Genomic DNA, 19,519 nt, shown 5'->3' with positions numbered 1-19,519 from the left:
TCTTTCTTTGGACAGAGACTCTCCCTCATGTCAAATATAATCTGGGCTCACCAAAAACCAGTTGATCCGAGAGAAGGGGCGAATAAATGGTACATATTACATGACGCATAAATTAAAGCTGGAAATATGTGTCTTTCTTTCACACCTGAATGCCTATGTAGGTCACCTTTCTGCATTCTGAAGCTGTAAAGCCTCCAATATTTTGTGTTTCGTAACAACTCCTCCTCCAGACTCCGCCCTCACCTGGCAGTGCCCCTTGGCAACCAATAGAGACACAGTCGTGGTTTCATAACACAGTTTATAAACTAACGAGATCATGTCTTTTTTCACCGAAGGGGTGGAGACCAAGACCTGATTGGCTAACACGCCTTCAATAGCAGAACTCTATTGACATGCCCTTCAAGGTAATGCCTTATAAATAGCAGAACATTTTCGCGGGTATACCTAGTGGTTCCCAAAGATACGAACGCCCCGATCGGTTAAACCATAAGACGGAACCACTTTTGGTGTTGAGATCGACAGACCTCGACTCAACCGTACACACTGACACATCGACTCTTTGTAGAACCGGTTTTGTCTGTGTATTTTTTTTCGATGACTTAAATAGTGAAATAGACGGAAAGTGTCTGAAGATGGAAGGAAAGGTAGCGATTGTCGGGATCGGCTGTCGCTACCCCGGTGGCGTCAACACTCCCGGGGACTTCTGGTCCATGTTGGCGGAGGGAAGGGACTGCACGATCCCGCCTCCTGACGACAGGTTCGACGCCTCGTTCTTCTGGCATCCCAACAGAACACCGGGCAAACTGTACAACCGATGTGGCGGCTACCTACAGTGCAACGTGTTTGAATTCGACCGACAGTTCTTCAAAATCCCACCAGGTAAGACCTATTTTATCCTAAGCATTGTGACAAAAGAAAGCACCTATCCATGTTGAAGGAGCCTACAGAAGGACAGTTAAAATTCAATGCACTTATCTATTGTGTTAGGATGAATTTTCATCAATATATTGTATCATCTAGCTTCTTTTGCATACTAAAAGGTTCGACGGTGATGTATTGATTCATGTCAATGAATGTACTCTATCTACATACGCTGGATGTTGTTGAATGTGGACAAAAAAGATGTTTGGCTGTAGAAGTGTGCACTGAGGAATGGAACATGTCAGGACGTCACGTTTTGACAATTTTACTTCCATAACGTCCACGTTGGTGCCACTTGATTGGTCTTAATAGTTCCTCAACTCACCTTTGACTCACCTATTGTGACCATATAGCTCTAAAGTCTAATCCAATTGAAAAATCTGTCATCACCGAAGTTATAATGATAATGAGTTCAATCATTTGCACAAGTTGTCAATCATATTCAAGGTGAGTGAGTTGTGGACCATCCATGAATACTACTGCATTGATGTGGGGCAATGAGGGTCTGATAATAGTTACAGTATCGCCACGTCACTGTCACTTGTTATGACATAATGACAAGAGGTATGGCCTGTGAATAAATGGAGATTTAGACTTTGCACGGCTATTGCATCCTTCTACACCTGTGGCACAGAGCCGTCCTTAAGTGACAGGCTGATTTAACCCATAGCTAAGTTCTCCAGAACGGTGGTTGTTCTTCGTGTAGTTTTCGCTTGTCAAGGGAAGGCCTCTGGCGGCCGGGCCTGGCATGACATATGTGGGTACGCGGGGAGTTGTGTCGATGCAGGCTTCGGTAGTCTCCGCCAGACTAACTACGGTGGCTACAGGGAGAACAATTTGCCAGGGGATTTAAGTTTTCTTTCAAGAATATATGTTACCCTTATGGGTGTTCACTCCCCTGTCTTTTCGTTAAGAAGTTTAAGAAGGTTATGCCCTGACTTCGGTAGCGTTCGTGTCTGTGTGTCAGTCAACACGCTTACTGGATAGGGCTTGAGTGGACTGTCTTGATATTTGGGAGGTGGGTATACCCCGCAGGTCTTGATGAAATCTAGAAATTATAAAATTATGGGCAACCAGCACCTTGCTAAAGCCCCTGTCCTCCCGAACACTGCCGTACTCCCTTCAACCATATGCATGGTTAGGAGAAGGTCCGGAGCAAGGCTAACTGTGGTTGGCTGGTGTTCGACGAGATCGGCTACTGTTCGGCTGCACCAGCCAACTGTTTCAAACTGTCTTCAAAAGCATTCGTGTGCGGACAGAAGGTTCGGCCATGGCTGGCTTTTTGTTGGCTGGTGTTCCATGGTGTTCGGGAGAAGTTGAGCAGCGTCGGCTGTTCCGTCGAACGTTACGGTCTATTTAGGACCTGCTGGAAATACTCCTTCGATCGGTTCAGGATTTCGTCCGACGTGCGTTAGACAGTGTGTAGACAGTTGACCCGTCTGCGCTGAGTACCGTTTGAGCCTAAGTATGGGACCCATAGATCGCCTTCAGTCCATCGCAGGTGGCCCTGGTCATGTGTGCGTCTGTATATCCCTGTAGTTCCTCCGCTTGCGGTACCACTGCACCACTCATCATGAGTCTTCATTCGGCGGGTAGTACGTCGGAGCTTCGAGTGGGCATCTCGTAGGCGTTCTGTTGACCGTGCGCACTGCAGTTAGAGACTGCTGGCTGCAAACCCCATTTCGGCTATCAGTCTCTCTATATCCGTGTGGTTTTTTCGAACCATGACGAGTCAGTTTGCCGCCGCGTTGGATGCCCAGGGACCTCTTTTGCACGTATCTCCGCCCTGGCAGGAACAATGCCCAGCTTCTTTTCCACTGTGAAAAAGAAGAAGCTGCGGTGGTTTGGACACGTATCCAGAGCAAAAGGGACCCCTTGTCAAAGAGCATGGCTCAACGGCATGAAGGATTGGTCGGGAGAGACGGCTCTCGTGCTGACCGGAATGATCGACGACCGCCAGAGGTGGACAACTTTTGTGGACAGTACAGGCAAATTTATAATTAACTGCCCCTACACTTCAGCCTGCGGCTACGGTTCTGAGTGAGTGTGATGACACACTGCTGACTTGACCCCATCGCCCATTTGCACTCACTTCCGGCGAACAGGGATCCTGTAACTGGTCGATACGGCCAGACACATTGTTTTCCAGTTCCCGTGCCTTTTGAGGTAGCAGGCTCACGTCAAGTTTACGCGGAGGTTGTCGCACACGCTTTCGGCGGACCGGTGGAATATGCAGGTTACATGGTGTGTGTTAATATGCAATGTATCGTTGTAGATTGCGTCGGCTCAAACCAACGTTTTAGGACATGAAGCAGTTCTCCAGATAGGTAAAGTTACGATTTGGATCGTAAGTCCGTCAGGTACTGTCAGACCCTGTTCAGACGAAAACGCTGTCACCGCCTTCGATTCAGATTCCACCGAAGCAGGATTCTTGTGGGCCCATCTGATCTGAACGCTCCAAATCGCACTGAAAACGCCTCGATTCCAAACCACCTCGGGTGGTAGTTTCAAACCGGCTTCAACGCATTCCGACTCCACTCTGAACGCAATGTAACTTCACCGGTTTACGTTACATCATAAGCCGTGTTTAAGTGAAATCACCCAAACCGCGATTCGGGTAACTCACATTCGGATCATTCCTCACATCTGGTCCACGTGCCACAAACCGTGTCCGAACACAATTCGTTTGAGCTACATTTATTGCAGTTTGATGATAACACGCAAGGTGGCGTGTTATTAATGTCAGAGGTCAACGACCTGCTTGCTGATGCCCCCCTCCCATAGCGTATCTCGGCCGAATGCCGACTAGTCCCGCCAGAGGCGGTGAAGCTCGCCCTAGAACGGACACATTATTTGACCATTACTGCTCTTTAAGTTGCTGCCACGTAAAAATTGGTATTGCATATAAATAAAGAAATATTACCCCGTAATCCATGACCAGGCGAAGTTACATTGAAATCACATTGCGTTCAGACGCAAATCGCGATGCGGGAAAACCGATTCCAAACCACCTCTAGAAGTGGTTTGGGATCGAGGCGCTTTCAATGTGATTTGGAGCGTTCAGATGGAGCCACTTGAAACCGGCTTCGGGGTAAACCACATGTAAAGCGCCTTCACTGACTTCACATGAACACGGCCAAAGACAATTAGTTTTGGAGTAAGATCATCTGGTCAACGGCTGAGTAATGACTGTACTAATGGTCATGTATAGTAATATGCCGAAATTGCGTCACACATGCTGTCGGGATATCTAAGTCAAGTGTGCCCATAATCATTCGTCAGGAATGTGGACAGCTAGCTTTAGGAGAGTGTTTTAGAGAAAAAAATCCAGCAGGATTTTGGTATAAATGTGACAGATTTGAATCTAACAGATGGTCCCACATTTGCACATCTGTCAGAGCTGGCTGAGTGCATGATCTACTTTCAAATACGTTGACCTATATTTCAGGACAAACCACACCTACAGCGTTATAAACCAGGCAACATTCGTGTACTCACTCACTCAGTCCCCTTCCGAGCCTGGTGGCGCATGGGGCTCCAAGTAGCTTCTCCATCTAGGCCGGTCAGTTGCCACCTTCGCCGCCTCATCCATCGAGAACCTGTGCCTCCTCACCTCCTTCTCTACTGTTCTTCTCCATGTCACCCTAGGACGACCTCTCGCTCTTCTGCCCTGTGGCGTCCACCTCAACGTTACTCTTGTCAGATCACTTGCTGGTTTGCGAAGAACATGGCCTAGCCATCTCCATCTGCGAGCACGCAGGGTCTCGCTCACTGGTTTAAGTCCTGTCTTAAGGTATAGGTTCTTGTTCGTGTACACAACGTCCTAATTTGCACAATATGCATTTAGCTGATATCGTTTATAAAATGAGGACCTTATATAATCAATGAGAAACATTTATAATACGTCAGTTGTAAAGGGTAACATCCTTTGGTGAAAGCATTAGGTCATGGAACTGTAGCTGACCATATCTTGCCCGGATTGTCATATCCATAACCTATTTATATAATAGGAATGCCTGGTGGAGGTTACCCTTTAGCTACTTCTGCACACCTTTAAAAAAGTTGTCAATAAACAGACTCATCGCATTTGCATTGTTTTCGATGTCAATACATGGATCTGTTTTTGTTTTAAATATCAGTTGACGGGTGTCTGTATCATTGGTTCGAGCGATCGCTGCGACCGTTCGTTGAGCGATCACTGCGGCCCTTGAGTGCCTTCTGAACGTTCATTGGCAGATCACCATCCTCGGCTACCGCGCATCGATACGGGTTCAAAACAGTTGCAGATCCATGAGAGATCACGGTGCGACCTTGGCGGTTCTTGAGTCTATATGTGGTCACTGACTTAGTAGAAATGGGCCAATCTGGAAGTGACCTTTGGACGCAACTTTTAGCTTCATTCAGCATTTCACTCGGGCTTACTTTCCCCAAAGTTACCAAGTGGATGTATTTTATTCTGACATGTTATTGTAGATTTTACAATTCTTCATAACAACATCTAGTTTTTACTGAGCTGTGACAGGTGTGTCGACTAGCTTGATTGGTCCATTGATACAGCGGGTGTCCAATTGGAGGGTAGTGCTAGACCTGCTTCGGGATGTCGTATACTTCATAACCGTAAAAGCTAATATGCAAAACAATGTTTTCAGATGAAGCAAACCATCTAGACCCTCAAATCCAACTACTTCTGGAAGTGACCTGGGAGGCGTTGGAGAATGCAGGGATCCCCCCAAGATCCATCCGTGGCTCCAACACCGGCGTTTATGTAGGTGTCACGTCAAGTGAATACCTCATGATGACCGTTAACCCCTTTTCAAACATCAGCCAATACACGAACTCTGGCACAAACTCATGCATGGTGGCCAACCGTATCTCCTACGAGTTTGACCTCCATGGTCCAAGCTTCTCCGTAGACACCGCCTGCTCCTCATCATTATACTCCATCCATCTTGCCACCGAAGCCATCAGAAAAGGAGATTGTAGCATGGCCATAGCTGGGGGTGTCAACTTGATGCTGTTACCAGGAACCACGGTGGGGTTCTGTCAAGCAGGGATGCTGTCACCAGATGGGAAGTGTAAGAGCTTTGATGCCTCTGCAGATGGGTATTGTCGTAGTGAGGGAGCCGGTGTAGTTGTCCTTAAGCCACTCTCAAGAGCCCTGGCAGATGGTGACAGGGTCTATGCCGTCATCAGAGGAGGCAGCCTCACCAATGACGGTAGAACACCAGGCATCGCTAACCCCAGCTATGACGCTCAACTGGACCTTGTTGAGAAAGCGTGTGCAGCAGCCAAAGTACATCCTCACAAGATCCAGTATGTGGAGGCACATGGAACTGGCACCAAGGTTGGTGATAGAACAGAGGCAAATGCGCTGGGCCAGATTCTCGGTAGAGGACGAACAAAGGAAGATCTACCGCTCTACATTGGCTCAGTGAAGTCCAACTTCGGACACACGGAGGGCGCCGCGGGTGTAGCGGGGATCATCAAACTTGCTCTCATGATCAACAACGCACAGATCCCAAGGGTGGTGCACTTTTCATCACCAAATCCAGACATACACTTTGACGTGCTAAACATCAAGGTTCCCAGTACTTTGCTACCATGGGAAGGAGGTGATACAAGGCTTGGAGGCTGCAGCTCATTCGGCTTTGGTGGAGCTAATGCTCATCTCATCTTGGAGGAATCCCCATCTTACAACCTGCACCCAGCCATAGCTGATAGTGACAGAGCCATGCAAAGTCAGCTCGGGGAAGGAATAGGGCATGACTCGAAAACCATCATGGTGCTGTCTGGGAACACCAAGGCTGCTTTGAAGGAACAAGTCGAACATTGGATCTCGTTTATTACAGACACGATAGCTTTCAATGAAGACCGTTTCCAACAGAGCCTGTACACCGCTGCAAACCGCTATCAGCACCATGTAGAAAGGCTAGCAGTAGTTGTCAACGGACCAGAGGATGCCGTTCAAAAGCTCAACCTCTTGAAGAAAGACGAAAAGGTGAAGACAGCTGTGGATGGAAAAGTCCCCGATGGAGCTGAGCGCGGCAAGATGGCATTCGTCTTCTCAGGCATGGGAACTCAGTGGTGGGGAATGGCCAGAACACTTGCTCGGGAGGATCCAGTATTCAGGAACGTCATACAGGTAACACTATGCACATTGATAGTATTAACAGTGATACAACAGTGGACTGCAAAGATTTAATGAATTACGGTTCAATATTGCAAAGGACCCACTTTAACATTCCACAGTGACAATCTCGTACTTTGTAGTTGCAATTGGATGTTATTAAACAATGGATGTCTTGCTGTGAGTACATCTTTCACGCTTGTTAATCTCTCTGACATCCATAAAACTATTAAAAAGTATCACTTATAAACAGTCGATGATAAACATTTTGCAACCTTGCAAGATACACCGTTGACCGAGGTTCTGCTTTTTTGGCAGCGGTTTGAGGATGTGCTGAGGACACTTGGAGCTGACTGGTCCATAGTCGACATGTTGATGAGGGAGACAGATCCAGACAAGATCAACAGAACAGGTAAGACGATGCTATGCAAGGATTTGATGATGGTACAAAAGATTGTCTCAGTTTTACATTCTTATATTAGTTCTTTGCTATATACAACTAAAAGTTGTGCATCTGCCGTCGTTCTGAGCTGAAGAAGGTAATTGAGGTGTTTGCTAAAAACTCAACATACAGAAATTCACCATCCTCAAGATGAAAATATCTACATATTTTTTTGGAAATCAGTGACCAGGCGTGTTTTCTTTTTAGTCAACTTAACACATTATGTCAACCATGAAATATGAAATAATACAGAGCATACTGAAAAGTAATGGAAAACAGTAAATTTGTATTGTTTCTTTCATTGAGCCTATGTCTTAATGGGCTTAGGTAGGTCGAAGATGTAGATCAGATTGGGATGTTTAGGGTTGTCACCTGGTTGTATTCTTACAGGATTGTCTTTTCATACTGAATGAGGATGTCTATCTTTTGTTTTGATTATCTTTTCACGATTCTTTTCTTCACAAAACACAAACACTTTTATTCACAAAACACAAACACAGAACAATACCTCCGTACCCGGAGGTAATAACGTTGTTTTTGTGTACAGACATCGCACAGCCCTGCATTTGCGCTGTGCAGATCGGTTTGGTTGAGCTGTTGAAACAGTATGACGTCATACCCGATGCCATCGTCGGTCACAGTGTTGGAGAGGTCGCGGCAGCACACGCTGCTGGTCTATTGAGTTTCGAAGATGCCGTGCGAGTGATCTACCACAGAGGCAAGGAACTCAGCAAGACAAGCGGTCATGGGAAAATGCTCGCCGTACTGCACCCAATTCGGGAGATAGAAGAGCTCCTGGAAAAAGATGAAAACAAGAACACCATCAATGTAGCTGCAACAAACAGTCCCAACCAGATCGTACTCTCAGGAGATGTCAATGCTGTGGATGGCTTCCACAACAAGCTGAAGGATAATGATATCAAAGGTGTCCTCCTTAAAGTGAACAACGCCTTTCACAGCTACCAGCAGGAACAAGTGATGGATGACATCCTCACAAAGTTGAGCATTCTATCAGCATCCAACAGGAAGACAGAAGCACAGATCCCCATGATATCCACGGTCACAAACAAATGGCTGTCACCAGAGATCACTAACACTGCCCACTACTGGTGGACAAATATTAGGCAACAAGTCCGCTTCATGCAGTCAGTACAAGTTCTCCTGCAGGAAGGCTACAACACTTTTGTCGAGATAGGAGCTCATCCAGCTTTGGGTCCTGCATTGAGAGATATTTTCAGCACCGTCAACTCCCGGAGCACAAGGCAAAACATCATACCCACTCTGCTGCGGCCACGAGATACATCCTCTGCAGCTGACGACCTTGAACACGTCCTGATCGCAACAGGAACCTTACATGTGAAGGGGTACCCGATCAACTTCAGCCCGGTCTTTGAGGAAAAGCACCGACGTGTTCACGACGTCCCTGCGTACCCTTGGCAAAGGGTCATCTGCAATGCCGGAACAGACGCCAGTTCATCACGATACAAGTTTCCTCCAAGAGTACATCCTTTACTCGGACAAGCACAGGAGACTACCGAAGGGACGAACAGCCAGAAGGCGAAGGTTTGGTGCTCCAATTTTACAGAGGAATCTTTGCCTTGGCTAAAACACCACATCCTAGATGGAAACGTCGTCGTCCCGGCTGCTGCATACATGGAGACGGCACTAGCGGCAGCGTCTGAGATCTATGGCGATCAAAACCCACTCTTGCTGACAAACCTGCAGTTCAAACGTTTCATGTTTGCTCCAACATCAGAAGCAGTAATCAAATCGACACTTCAACACAGAAGTGCAAGTGAGAAGCACTTTGGCCTGTACAGCAAGGATGCTTCCGGGTCATGGATCCTTCATGCCACAGCAGAGGTACACAAGGGAGACCTGACACAACCAGTTGGAGGTACCAGTCTACTTACAGATGTTGCAGAGAGGTGTTCCAAAACCATTTCAAACGAGGAAATCTACGAAGCTGCAAAAGAAGCTGGCTTTCATCTTGGTAGTTCGTTCCACTGCGTTACTTCATGCACAACATCTGAGAGCTATGAAGAAGCCCTGGTCACAGCTGAGGCACCGGAAGAGATTTCAAGAGAATTTGAACGGTACATCTACCATCCTGCCTTCATGGATACATTTCTGCACACATTTGCATGCCTGTCCCTCCTGAATGACAAGTATACTGGAAAGACGCCGTCAAAGCGAGTTCCATTCTCCATGAAGTCTCTGTGCATGTTCGACAAAATGCCCCCAAAGACCTGTCTCCACTTCCGAATTTCAAAGAAAGGTGAGCGCAGAGTGGTGGACATCACAGTAACAGATACCAGCGGCCAAGTCATTTGCGAAGTTGAAGAGCTCATGTTTGAAGATATTGAAGCAGGTTCATCCTCGGGAGTCAAGCTTTGGAACCTTCAATGGGAACCCATTGTACAGGAAGAAAATGAAGATCAGGCGCCAACGTACAAACATGTACTGATCCTACATGAAAATGAATCCTTTAGCTCATCGGTGAGTTCAGCACTACAGGATAATCTGGGATGTGTAGTTGACATGACAAACCACAATGTCCTGTCTGAAAACGAAGGTAGTAACGAGGTGCAACATGACACGGCTCAAGAATACCAAGATTTGGATCACATCATTGTTCTGTGCGATTCAGAAAGACATGAGCAAATGGAAGATTCAGAAAAACATGCTCTTAAGTCTTTCAAATGCCTTTCCACGTTTAAGCGCTTTTCACAAGGGGAGCATCCCCCGGCACTTTGGATAGTCACACGTGGATCGTCTTCAGTGCAAAAGCAAGACATCGTGAGCCCGTCCCTGGCAAGTGCATCATCTCTGTGCTTATCGATATCACAAGAATACCCACAGTTCAAGGTCAAAGCAGTTGACTTAACACCACACCAAAGCTTTACTGATGCAGCTGTGGAGCTTTTGACCGTCCTGCAGTCAAATCCGAGAGAAAATGAAATCGCAGCTCGAAGTGACAGCTCGTCAGGTCATCAGCAAGTTCAACTGTACGCTCGGAGACTGAGCACCATGAAACCTGACCAGATACTCACAACATGTTCACCCGAGGAATCATGGGTCTTTGACCCCAAGCAAAGACAAAACGGAAAGAAGCTCTGCAAAGCCCAGGCAAGTCTACATACACCAACACCAGTTGAAGCTACAGTTAAGCTTGAGGCCTTTGTCGTGTCTCCCTTTGCTGACATGGTGGAGAGGTATGATGATATGACCAAGGATACTCACATCATTTGTGGGACTGCACATCACATACCAAAGGAGATAGGGGTCAAGGAAGGATCAAGGGTGATGGGAGTCATCATGGGCTGCATCACTCCTCAAATGAATATAGAGATGAGACAACTGGTGCCTGTGCCGAGTGCCCTCTCATGGAACGATGCAGTTGCAAGAATCAGAGAATTTTTGCCAGCATTCTCTTTTTTCCAGAAGATCCAAACAGTGCGTGAAGAAGATACAGTGGTTGTTTTTCTGCCTGATGAGGACAGCAAGGAAGCAATGGCGTATGGCTCCCTCGCACTACACCAAAAGGCTCGTGTCCATGTTGTGACAGATTCAGTCCAAAGTGTAAACATCGAACAAAATCTTGGTTGCTCAACAGCATCATGCCCATCTACGTCAGCAGTATCGATCACTACGTATGGCAAGATGGACGAAGACATACCAGACAAGCATGCGAGTGTTGTGTTCTTACCTAAAGGAGGCAGAGCAGGGGATGTCCTGCTACAAGCTGCAAGGAAGCTGCGAGACTATGGAACTTTAGTCAATTTGGGCAGTTCGACAATTATCATGGACCAACTACCAAAGAACATCAAATACATCTCTGTGGATCCTTTCAGTAGTTGCGCAGCAGGGGAGTCATCACGTCTTGCCATTGCAAACGATATTCAACACCTTCTCTCAGAATTTGATCAGTCCCACGGCACACTATCCTCACTCACACCATCCACACAAACCACCATGGAACTCTCCGTTCTGTCCCGTGCCTTGCACCAACAACAGAAAGGATTGAAGATACCCGATATCGTGACCGTCGATGATAGTGAAGTACAGCTGGGTCTAGACATCAAGCAAAGCCAGTTTAAAGCTACCAACAAAGCCACATATGTTGTCACGGGAGGACTGAAAGGGTTTGGTCTTGCCCTTCTGGAATGGCTGGCTAAGAGTGGAGCGAGTCATCTTGTTGTGCTTGCGAGAAGTGAACCGAATGAAGAAGCCAAACTGAAGATGGAAGAATTATCTACAAATTCTGTCGATGTAAAGGTGGTGAAAACGGATGTTACCAACAAAAAAGCTGTGGAGAATGCACTGATTTTGGTGCGTGACACAATGCCAGCTATAGAGGGGATCTTTCACTGTGCAGCGGTTTATGCAGACAAACTGATTGATCAGACAACACAAGATGACTGGGAAAGGGTCATGCTTCCAAAGGCAGTTGGTGCTGTGATCTTGCATGATGTAACAAAGACGCTAGGCATCGAGCTAAAGCACTTTGTTCTCATCTCCTCAGTTGTTGCTCTGTTTGGCAACACAGGACAGGTCGGCTACTGTGCAGCCAACAGCACTCTGATAGCACTGGGGCAAGCGAGACGGCAAGAGGGTCTGCCTGCAACAGTCGCCAGTTTTGGAGTCATCAACACCGTTGGGTTTGCTGAGAGATCCGGTCTTGTCAAGATGTGGGAGAAGATGGGTGTGCAAAGCATTTCACCACATGGTGCACTGGAAATCCTTGGGTGCATGATGGAGAATGAGTATCCTCATTTTGGTATCACTGCAAACTTCGATATTCGAAAATATTGCAGCACCCACAAGTCAATGGTACTACAACACCTACAGGCCCCTGACACCAGCTTTTCTCGATTCACCTCATTGGTGCCCAGTGACGTGCTCAGTGGATCAGTATCCCTTTCTGACAAAGTTCTTGCGTCCACAAGGGAAAACGGCCTAAGCATCATACAGGGAGAGCTGATTGCTTACATATGCCAACAACTTGGCATTGAAGACCCGACAGAAATCACCGACGAAACAAGTCCAGTATCCCTTGGGCTGGACTCTCTCTTGTCCGTGGATATGAGCAACGAAATAGCGGACAAATTTGAGGTGACAGTTACATCCGTGGAACTCCTGAGTGACAAAATGACCGTCAAGATGCTCAGTGAATCAATCTTTGAAAAGATGATCAACCTAGCTGGTAACGAGGGAACAGCAACTGGTCCAGAAGTACCTGCTGAAGATAGCTCATGGCTTCATTTCTTTGGTAAACTCCAAGACCCAACTCTCACTCTGGTCTGCTTTCCTGCAAATGGTGGGGGTCCTTCCCTCTTCTACCAGTGGGGAGACCATTTTGCAAAACACAACATCGAGGTTGTAGCCGCCACTCTGCCGGGCTGGGAAAGCAGAGAAAGGGAATCTCCTATCAGCAGTCTACAGCAAATTGTTGGGGTACTCGGGGCTCAAATCATGGAGACCATGATGGATGGCAATATGGTGGCATTCTATGGTCACAGTATGGGTGCACTCATAGCATTTGAAGTTGCCCATTTGCTCCACGTGAAAGGCAGTGTATGCCCTTCTCATCTATTCGTTGGAGGATGGTATGCTCCATCTCTACCATATCCACATCCACAGGAACTGAGGGTATCACCCTTGTTGTTTGATCCTTCAACTGGAACACAGCAGATCATGGAAGAGGCTAAAACCTTCTCCTTCCTCCCGGAAGCTGTCATTAACAACCCCACTCGCCTGCGACGTCTGTTACCGTGTATCCAGGCTGGTATAGCAATGTGCAAGTCTTACATTTGCAAGCATGATGAACCACTCCCATGCAATGTTGTTGCGTTTGGTGGCCTGGATGATCCATTTATCTCCCCTGATCTTCTTGACAAATGGGAGCTTGTTGCCTCCAACGAATCAGCCTCAACCCAAGCTTTCAGGAAGTGCATTGTGCCGGGCGGACATTTCTTCATCTCGACGTCAAGACAAGATGTCCTGAATAGAATGACGAGTGTCTTACAAGAAGACGGTGTAATCGTTCAACCACCGAGCAAGAGCGATCCACCAAAAGAAGTCGACATTCAAACGAGCCCAACCTCCACTATGGTTTCCACCGCTCTAAGCCCTGTCAAGTCTACACCAATCATCCACAAGGCAGCTGCGTATCTTCAGTACCAGATAAGACATCCCACAGTTTACACTAAGAATTTGTACATCATGTTCCGTACCCAAAATATCCCCGTTGATATCGACAGCTGGCGATTTGTCTTTCTGCAACTGATGGACCGTCATGAAACACTGCGGTCAACCTATCACGTGTCAAGTGACGTTCAGCAACCAAGTGGGACCGAGGCAAGGTACTATCACGAAATTGAAGGTGCCACAGACATCGAAGTATTGACGGGATATCAGCAGAATGAGGCTGAAGAAGAAGTGTACAAGAGAACCAAGGTACCCTTCCAACTTGACAGGGAGTACCCAGCAAGGTGCATTGTTGCCCCCACTGGAAATCGGAGTGCTGTGATCGGACTTGTCTTGCATCACATTTCAACAGACACAACCAGCCTCAATATACTATTCAAGGAATTCGGGGAAATTATGCGGGCACACTTTAAGAGGAAAACCCTCCAGCAGCCGATGGCAACACTGACGTATTGTGATTTCATACACTACTACTATAACTACCTTCGACAGAACCAGCAGAAGCTACAAGACTTCTGGCGGGCAGCCCTGCCTACAGCTGTTCCATCCATTAACCTTCCATTTGCCAAGCCGAGACCGCCAGTCTTCCGCCCAGAAGGCGGCTCACTCGAGGTTAATCTGCCCAAGGAGCTGGTCCACAGCCTTGTGGAATACGCAAAGACCATTCGCACCACTGTGTACAGCATTATGGCTACTACATACCAGCTTCTGCTGCACATCTACACTAAACACGACGACATTGTGATTGCATGTCCATTCGACATGCGGATGTTGGCTCCACAATTCTCCAACGTCCATGGCCTCTTCCAGCATTCACTGCCATTCAGTGCCTCCTTCAAGGACAAGGAACAATCCTACCAACAAACTGTTCTACAGTCTTCCCGCAAGCTTCAAGAATGCAAGAAACACGGCATGTATCCGATAGACGAGATCATGAAATTGGTGTCATATGAAAAACACCCAACGATGGATCCCATCATGCAGCATATCGTTGTTCAGAATGACCAAACTGGTCTGAACAAAATGTTCAATGGCTCCGCTGGCAAGAGGATAACCTTACTGAAGAGTGGTTACCATGACTACGCCAATGACTTTGTCCTCCACTTGTTCCAAGACACCAACTCAAAATCTGTCAGCTGTAGCATCCGATATGCAAAGGCCCTGTTCGATGAAGAGGTTGCACAGTGCATTGTGGACGACTACGTCACATTGCTTTCCACGTGCCTTAAGAATCCAGACTTGAGTCTTTCGAAAATCCACAATGCCGTGGAAATGACAGCCTTAAACTGCAAGCCTGAGACAGTGCCTTACAAGAGCAGTGAACTGCTCGTGAATGGACGACCTATGGCAGAGGAAACTATCCACGGACATTTCCACGTCCAAGCAACAAGGACACCCGCAGCTCACGCGGTCTCCTTCAAAGGAGCCCAGGTCTCATATCGGACCCTCGACGAGCAGTCTGATCATCTGGCATCCGTCCTGACTGACATGAAGTCATCCAAAAACAGCAAAGATGACGTGGTAGCCGTGTACATGGCAGAAAACCGGTACGTGGCACAAGTACTCCTTGGAACGTGGAAAGCTGGTCTAGCCGTGTGCCCCTTGCCTTTGAATTCAACAGAAGACATCATTTCTGGATTAACCACAAAATGCCATATCGTGGCTATCGTCACAGATCAGATAACCGCTACCACAAATCTGTTTCCTTCACAGATGCATAAGCGCATAGTCAACATTGACAAGGTCTGGGAGGAAACAAGGAACAGCCATTCAGCCACACCTTGTCCATTCCAAGTTTCCAAGTATGCCTTTGTGATGACTACTGGTAGAACACATGAAAGGCTGGTCAGGGGCACACATGCAGGGTTGTTAAACCGACTCAAGTCAACATGGCAACACTTTCCACACCAGACCAATGACATTTGCTGTCTCAAGTCTCCTCTTACCGGCCGTGTAGATGCTATGCTGGAGCTCTTTGGCCCTCTCTTACAAGGCGTACCAGTGGTTATCATCCCCATGGCTCTTCTCTTCCATCCTGCCCAACTGCTGAAGTGTATCTCTGACCACAAGATAACGAGGCTGTCTGGTGTACATCAGAGATTCTGGAACGCTCTACTCCAGGAGCTAGTCAGCACGCCAACAAGGAAGGAATGGAATCGACTGCCTCTCAGGTACATATTCACCGATGCACGCAGTACCAAATCAGGCACATTGAGTGAGTTGTCACGGGCATTCCCACATGCAACTATCGTCAGCACGTACAGCACATTAGAGGTGTACTCTGGCGGGCTGACGTCCAAGGGATCCGAGCCAACCCCCATCGGTGACGACACAGTAACAATGAGACCAATGGACAGTACCAAGGTCATTGTACTAGGCCGCAGTGGAAGCGGACAAGGAACGCTCTGCATTTCTGTCCCTGAACTGTCAGACAATGTGAAGGAATTCACAGGACAGACCATCCTTAAAGATGGCATCCCCTACTACATAACTGAAAGACAGGTGTCTTTGACACCTTCTGGCATGGTTCGACTGTCGGCAGAATGTGAAAATGGTGATAGCAAGGAGGGCTCATCAACATCAAGTAGCCTTGAATTCCCACAACAACTGATCAATGGATTCTGTGACAAAGACTCCAATCCAGATGGGCCTTATACGCTGGACTACGAACTACTGCAGATGCTCCAGAAAGGTATTTGTCTTTTCTGCTCCATCATAAAGAATGATATAAGAGTCTAAGATTCTAGTAATAATCATGCATCCAAGATGCATCAAATACCCCATTTAGTGAAAGGATAGCATTTATCCTTTTCATTCAAACTATCTACTGTACTTTGCTCATGCAAATTGTCATGACAGATGTTATTATGCATACTGCACATCTCCTATACTAAGAATAGTATCATGTGTTGAAAATATTCTTTTTGTGCACCCAAATGAATACTGGTGACCACGTTGTGCTCTTGCTCACAGGCACTATGGTGAAGAAGATGACGTCTACAGGATGGACCCACAAGAAGAGGCTCCAGCTGGTGGTGGGGAATGAGTCGGCTGCGAACCTTCTGTGGGGCTCCAACAGCAAAACCAGACAGATTCCAGTTTCAAGCATCTCCAGTATCCAGCTGTCCACAGTTGAAGGTAGGGGCCCGGGGCTCCGCCTTACGGCAGCTGTGATATTGTACGGTGGCCCCTAAGTACAGGCGTGCGTGTCTGCGCGAGTACCTTCCACATCTGCGCGAGTACCTTCCACATCTGCGCGAGTACCTTCCACGTCTGCGCGAGTACCATCCACGTCTGCGCGAGTACCTTCCACGTCTGCGCGAGTACCTTCCACGTCTGCACAGAAAAAACTTCCTCGTCCGCGCGAATACCTTCCTCGTCTGCGCGAATACCTTCCTTGTCTGCACAGGAAAGGGTATCCGGAAAAGATGGGCTAGGCTAGGGCTTAGGGCTACCTTGATGGGCTACCCTTTCTACAACTGTAAAGACAAGTAAATTTGTTAGAGACCGAAACCCCATGCACACCCTTTTCCGGATACCCTTTTCTGTGCAGAGGAGGAAGGTATTCGCGCAGACGAGGAAGGTATTCTGTGCAGAGGAGGAAGGTATTCGCGCAGACGAGGAAGGTATTCGCGCAGACACGCATGCCTGTACTTACGGGCCACCGTAGATATTGCATTGGCTTTGCTTTCAGTGTTTTTAAGATATCAATCCATAAATTTTCTCAAAGTTAACATTTGGGCCATGCTCGTCGGGTATCATAGTACAAGAATATAACCACGTTACCAATCAACAGAATTCATTTGCAAAATCTATCATATCCCAGATATGAAGATGGCCCATCTACAAAGAATGCAAAAAAGAAGTGATGGCACCTTTAAATCCAAGACGAGACTAGTGTATGATTTATGGTAAATTGGTGTAAGGCAACGAATGGCCCACTTATGCTGACTTTACGTTTATGTGTTATATTTCAAAACTAGTGAAACGTAAATCGTAAAGTTACGTCTGTCATTGCAGAACATATACACGAGCCATCGTAGGGTATACATTTTCTTCCCATCTAATGTTACTTGTTGCACTCTCCACAGGAAAGCCCAGCCTCCGCTTGGTGACTGAGGAGCGAGACTTCACCTTTATCTTCAGCTCCAATAAGGACATGGAGAGCTGGAGACACGCCCTATGGACCCTGGTCTCCACAGCTGCAGGGGGAGACTCAGAGGGCGAAGACACATACCTGTAAGGTACTACTAGTCTGGTTGACGCATTAGGCAAAGACAAGGTTTTGGTGACCTTCAGTTTAATACCCAATTAATGTTTTAAAAGTATATATATATATCTATACTATATGCATATACATTACAACATTATGGTATCAATCTTTGTACTAATCTGATCCAATATCTATAATTTTGATTTGACAGTAGGTGTTTGTCAATGAAAATTAATTTCAGCAAAGAGTGAAATTATACCTTTAATCTCGGCATTGGTGATAAAGCATTGGTGTCAGAAGGGCCTATCTTGCAGAAGGTCAAGAAGATTGTATTGCACCAATTTTTAATTTTCCTTTAACACCAAATGTTGTCCAACAACGTGAAAGATGTAAAGATTTTTTATCAGCAACGTATGAATATGATAACAATATATGTATAACGTCATCGTATATTATCTACAATAACATATGTATTGATTTTTCTGCATTTGTGTATTTTACTTAGGCATAAATAGCAATAGTGACCATAATCATTGTCAATAACAGCGTGTTATCACATAAAAAGAAATATATTTGAAACTACAGTAGAAATTCTTATCTAGTTTTGTCACTCATGTGTACGTGGGCTCATGGCATATACCACGATACATATAATTTCATATACCTACATTTGAAACAAAGGGATTTCTATCTTTCAATAATCCTCCGATGATGTATGATTGTACTGAGTTAAGTAATGTGACTTCTATTTGGACTGTTTGAGTACTATTTCAGAATGTCGTATGCGCGCGTCGACATATTTGCAACGTCTCTTTGGCGTGATTGTATTATCATGATACTTGAATCATAGTGTGATGTGTTTTTGAACGTAGTGTATGTACTATTAATCTACATACGGATTTACAATTATATCATACAAATGAGATTTGTGGGTGAATGTTAGACATAATCATCAGTAGAAAATGATCGTTACCGATAACCAATATGTGATGACTTGAAGAGACAATAGAATTATATATCGGAATGTGCAAGCTGTCTGTCCCTTTTTGTTAATGGTGCCAATCTAGAGTAAAGTTGTAGCTGTATTATCCTATGATTAGTTGCCCGTGAATCCAAAAGGCTGAGTTTAGTGATATTTGGTCTTTACCAGAGACACAGCTCTTAGAAAACACTTTGGGACGAAGTAAATCCGTTTCCCGTTATTTTACAAGTAGCTGGGAAATGTTTCAGAGACGTGTAACGTAAAGGGGTCGTTTTTCTCACGCACTGGTGCTCAAATTAAAAAAGCACGTTACTCGATTTGAAATTCATTGGGCATTGATAGAGGGCCATTTCCCAAAACGGACAAGCGGTCAACATAGAAAGTGGACAGAGTAGAAAGCCCGACAAAAGGACTAAAAAGACTTGAAAAAAATCCACATCGGATTGGTACAAAGGAAACCTGAACGATCATAAACAGCAATAATGAAGTCTCCATCGTGTAAGAAGTCGAAATTTACCCTCTGTTTAAGAGTATAACGAATAGCTCAACAACTGAACATAAAGTTTCCTGCAGTCGAGAAGGGTACTCTAACAAACGGGGATCCTCTACATACCAGTGCCAGCA

The 19,519-nt window shown here is 46.2% G+C and overlaps 1 protein-coding gene across 1 annotated transcript; it reads left to right on the top strand.

Annotated features, from left to right (window-relative positions):
* The first annotated feature begins 128 nt into the window (after positions 1–128).
* On the top strand, positions 129–19,369 carry LOC109465755 (phthiocerol synthesis polyketide synthase type I PpsC-like). Its single transcript, XM_019763184.1, has 6 exons — positions 129–879; positions 5,571–7,063; positions 7,367–7,460; positions 8,038–16,392; positions 16,674–16,838; positions 17,792–19,369. Exons 1-6 carry the CDS (start codon positions 633–635, stop codon positions 17,941–17,943), a joined length of 10,506 nt encoding a protein of 3,501 aa, XP_019618743.1. The 5' UTR covers positions 129–632; the 3' UTR covers positions 17,944–19,369.
* The last annotated feature ends 150 nt before the right edge of the window (positions 19,370–19,519 follow it).

This window comes from Branchiostoma belcheri, unplaced genomic scaffold (genome assembly GCF_001625305.1).
Source record: "Branchiostoma belcheri isolate BF01 breed outbred unplaced genomic scaffold, Haploidv18h27 scaffold157, whole genome shotgun sequence".
In the NCBI taxonomy this organism is placed as follows: Eukaryota; Metazoa; Chordata; class Leptocardii; order Amphioxiformes; family Branchiostomatidae; genus Branchiostoma; species Branchiostoma belcheri.
This window is presented reverse-complemented; position numbering and strand designations above follow the sequence as displayed.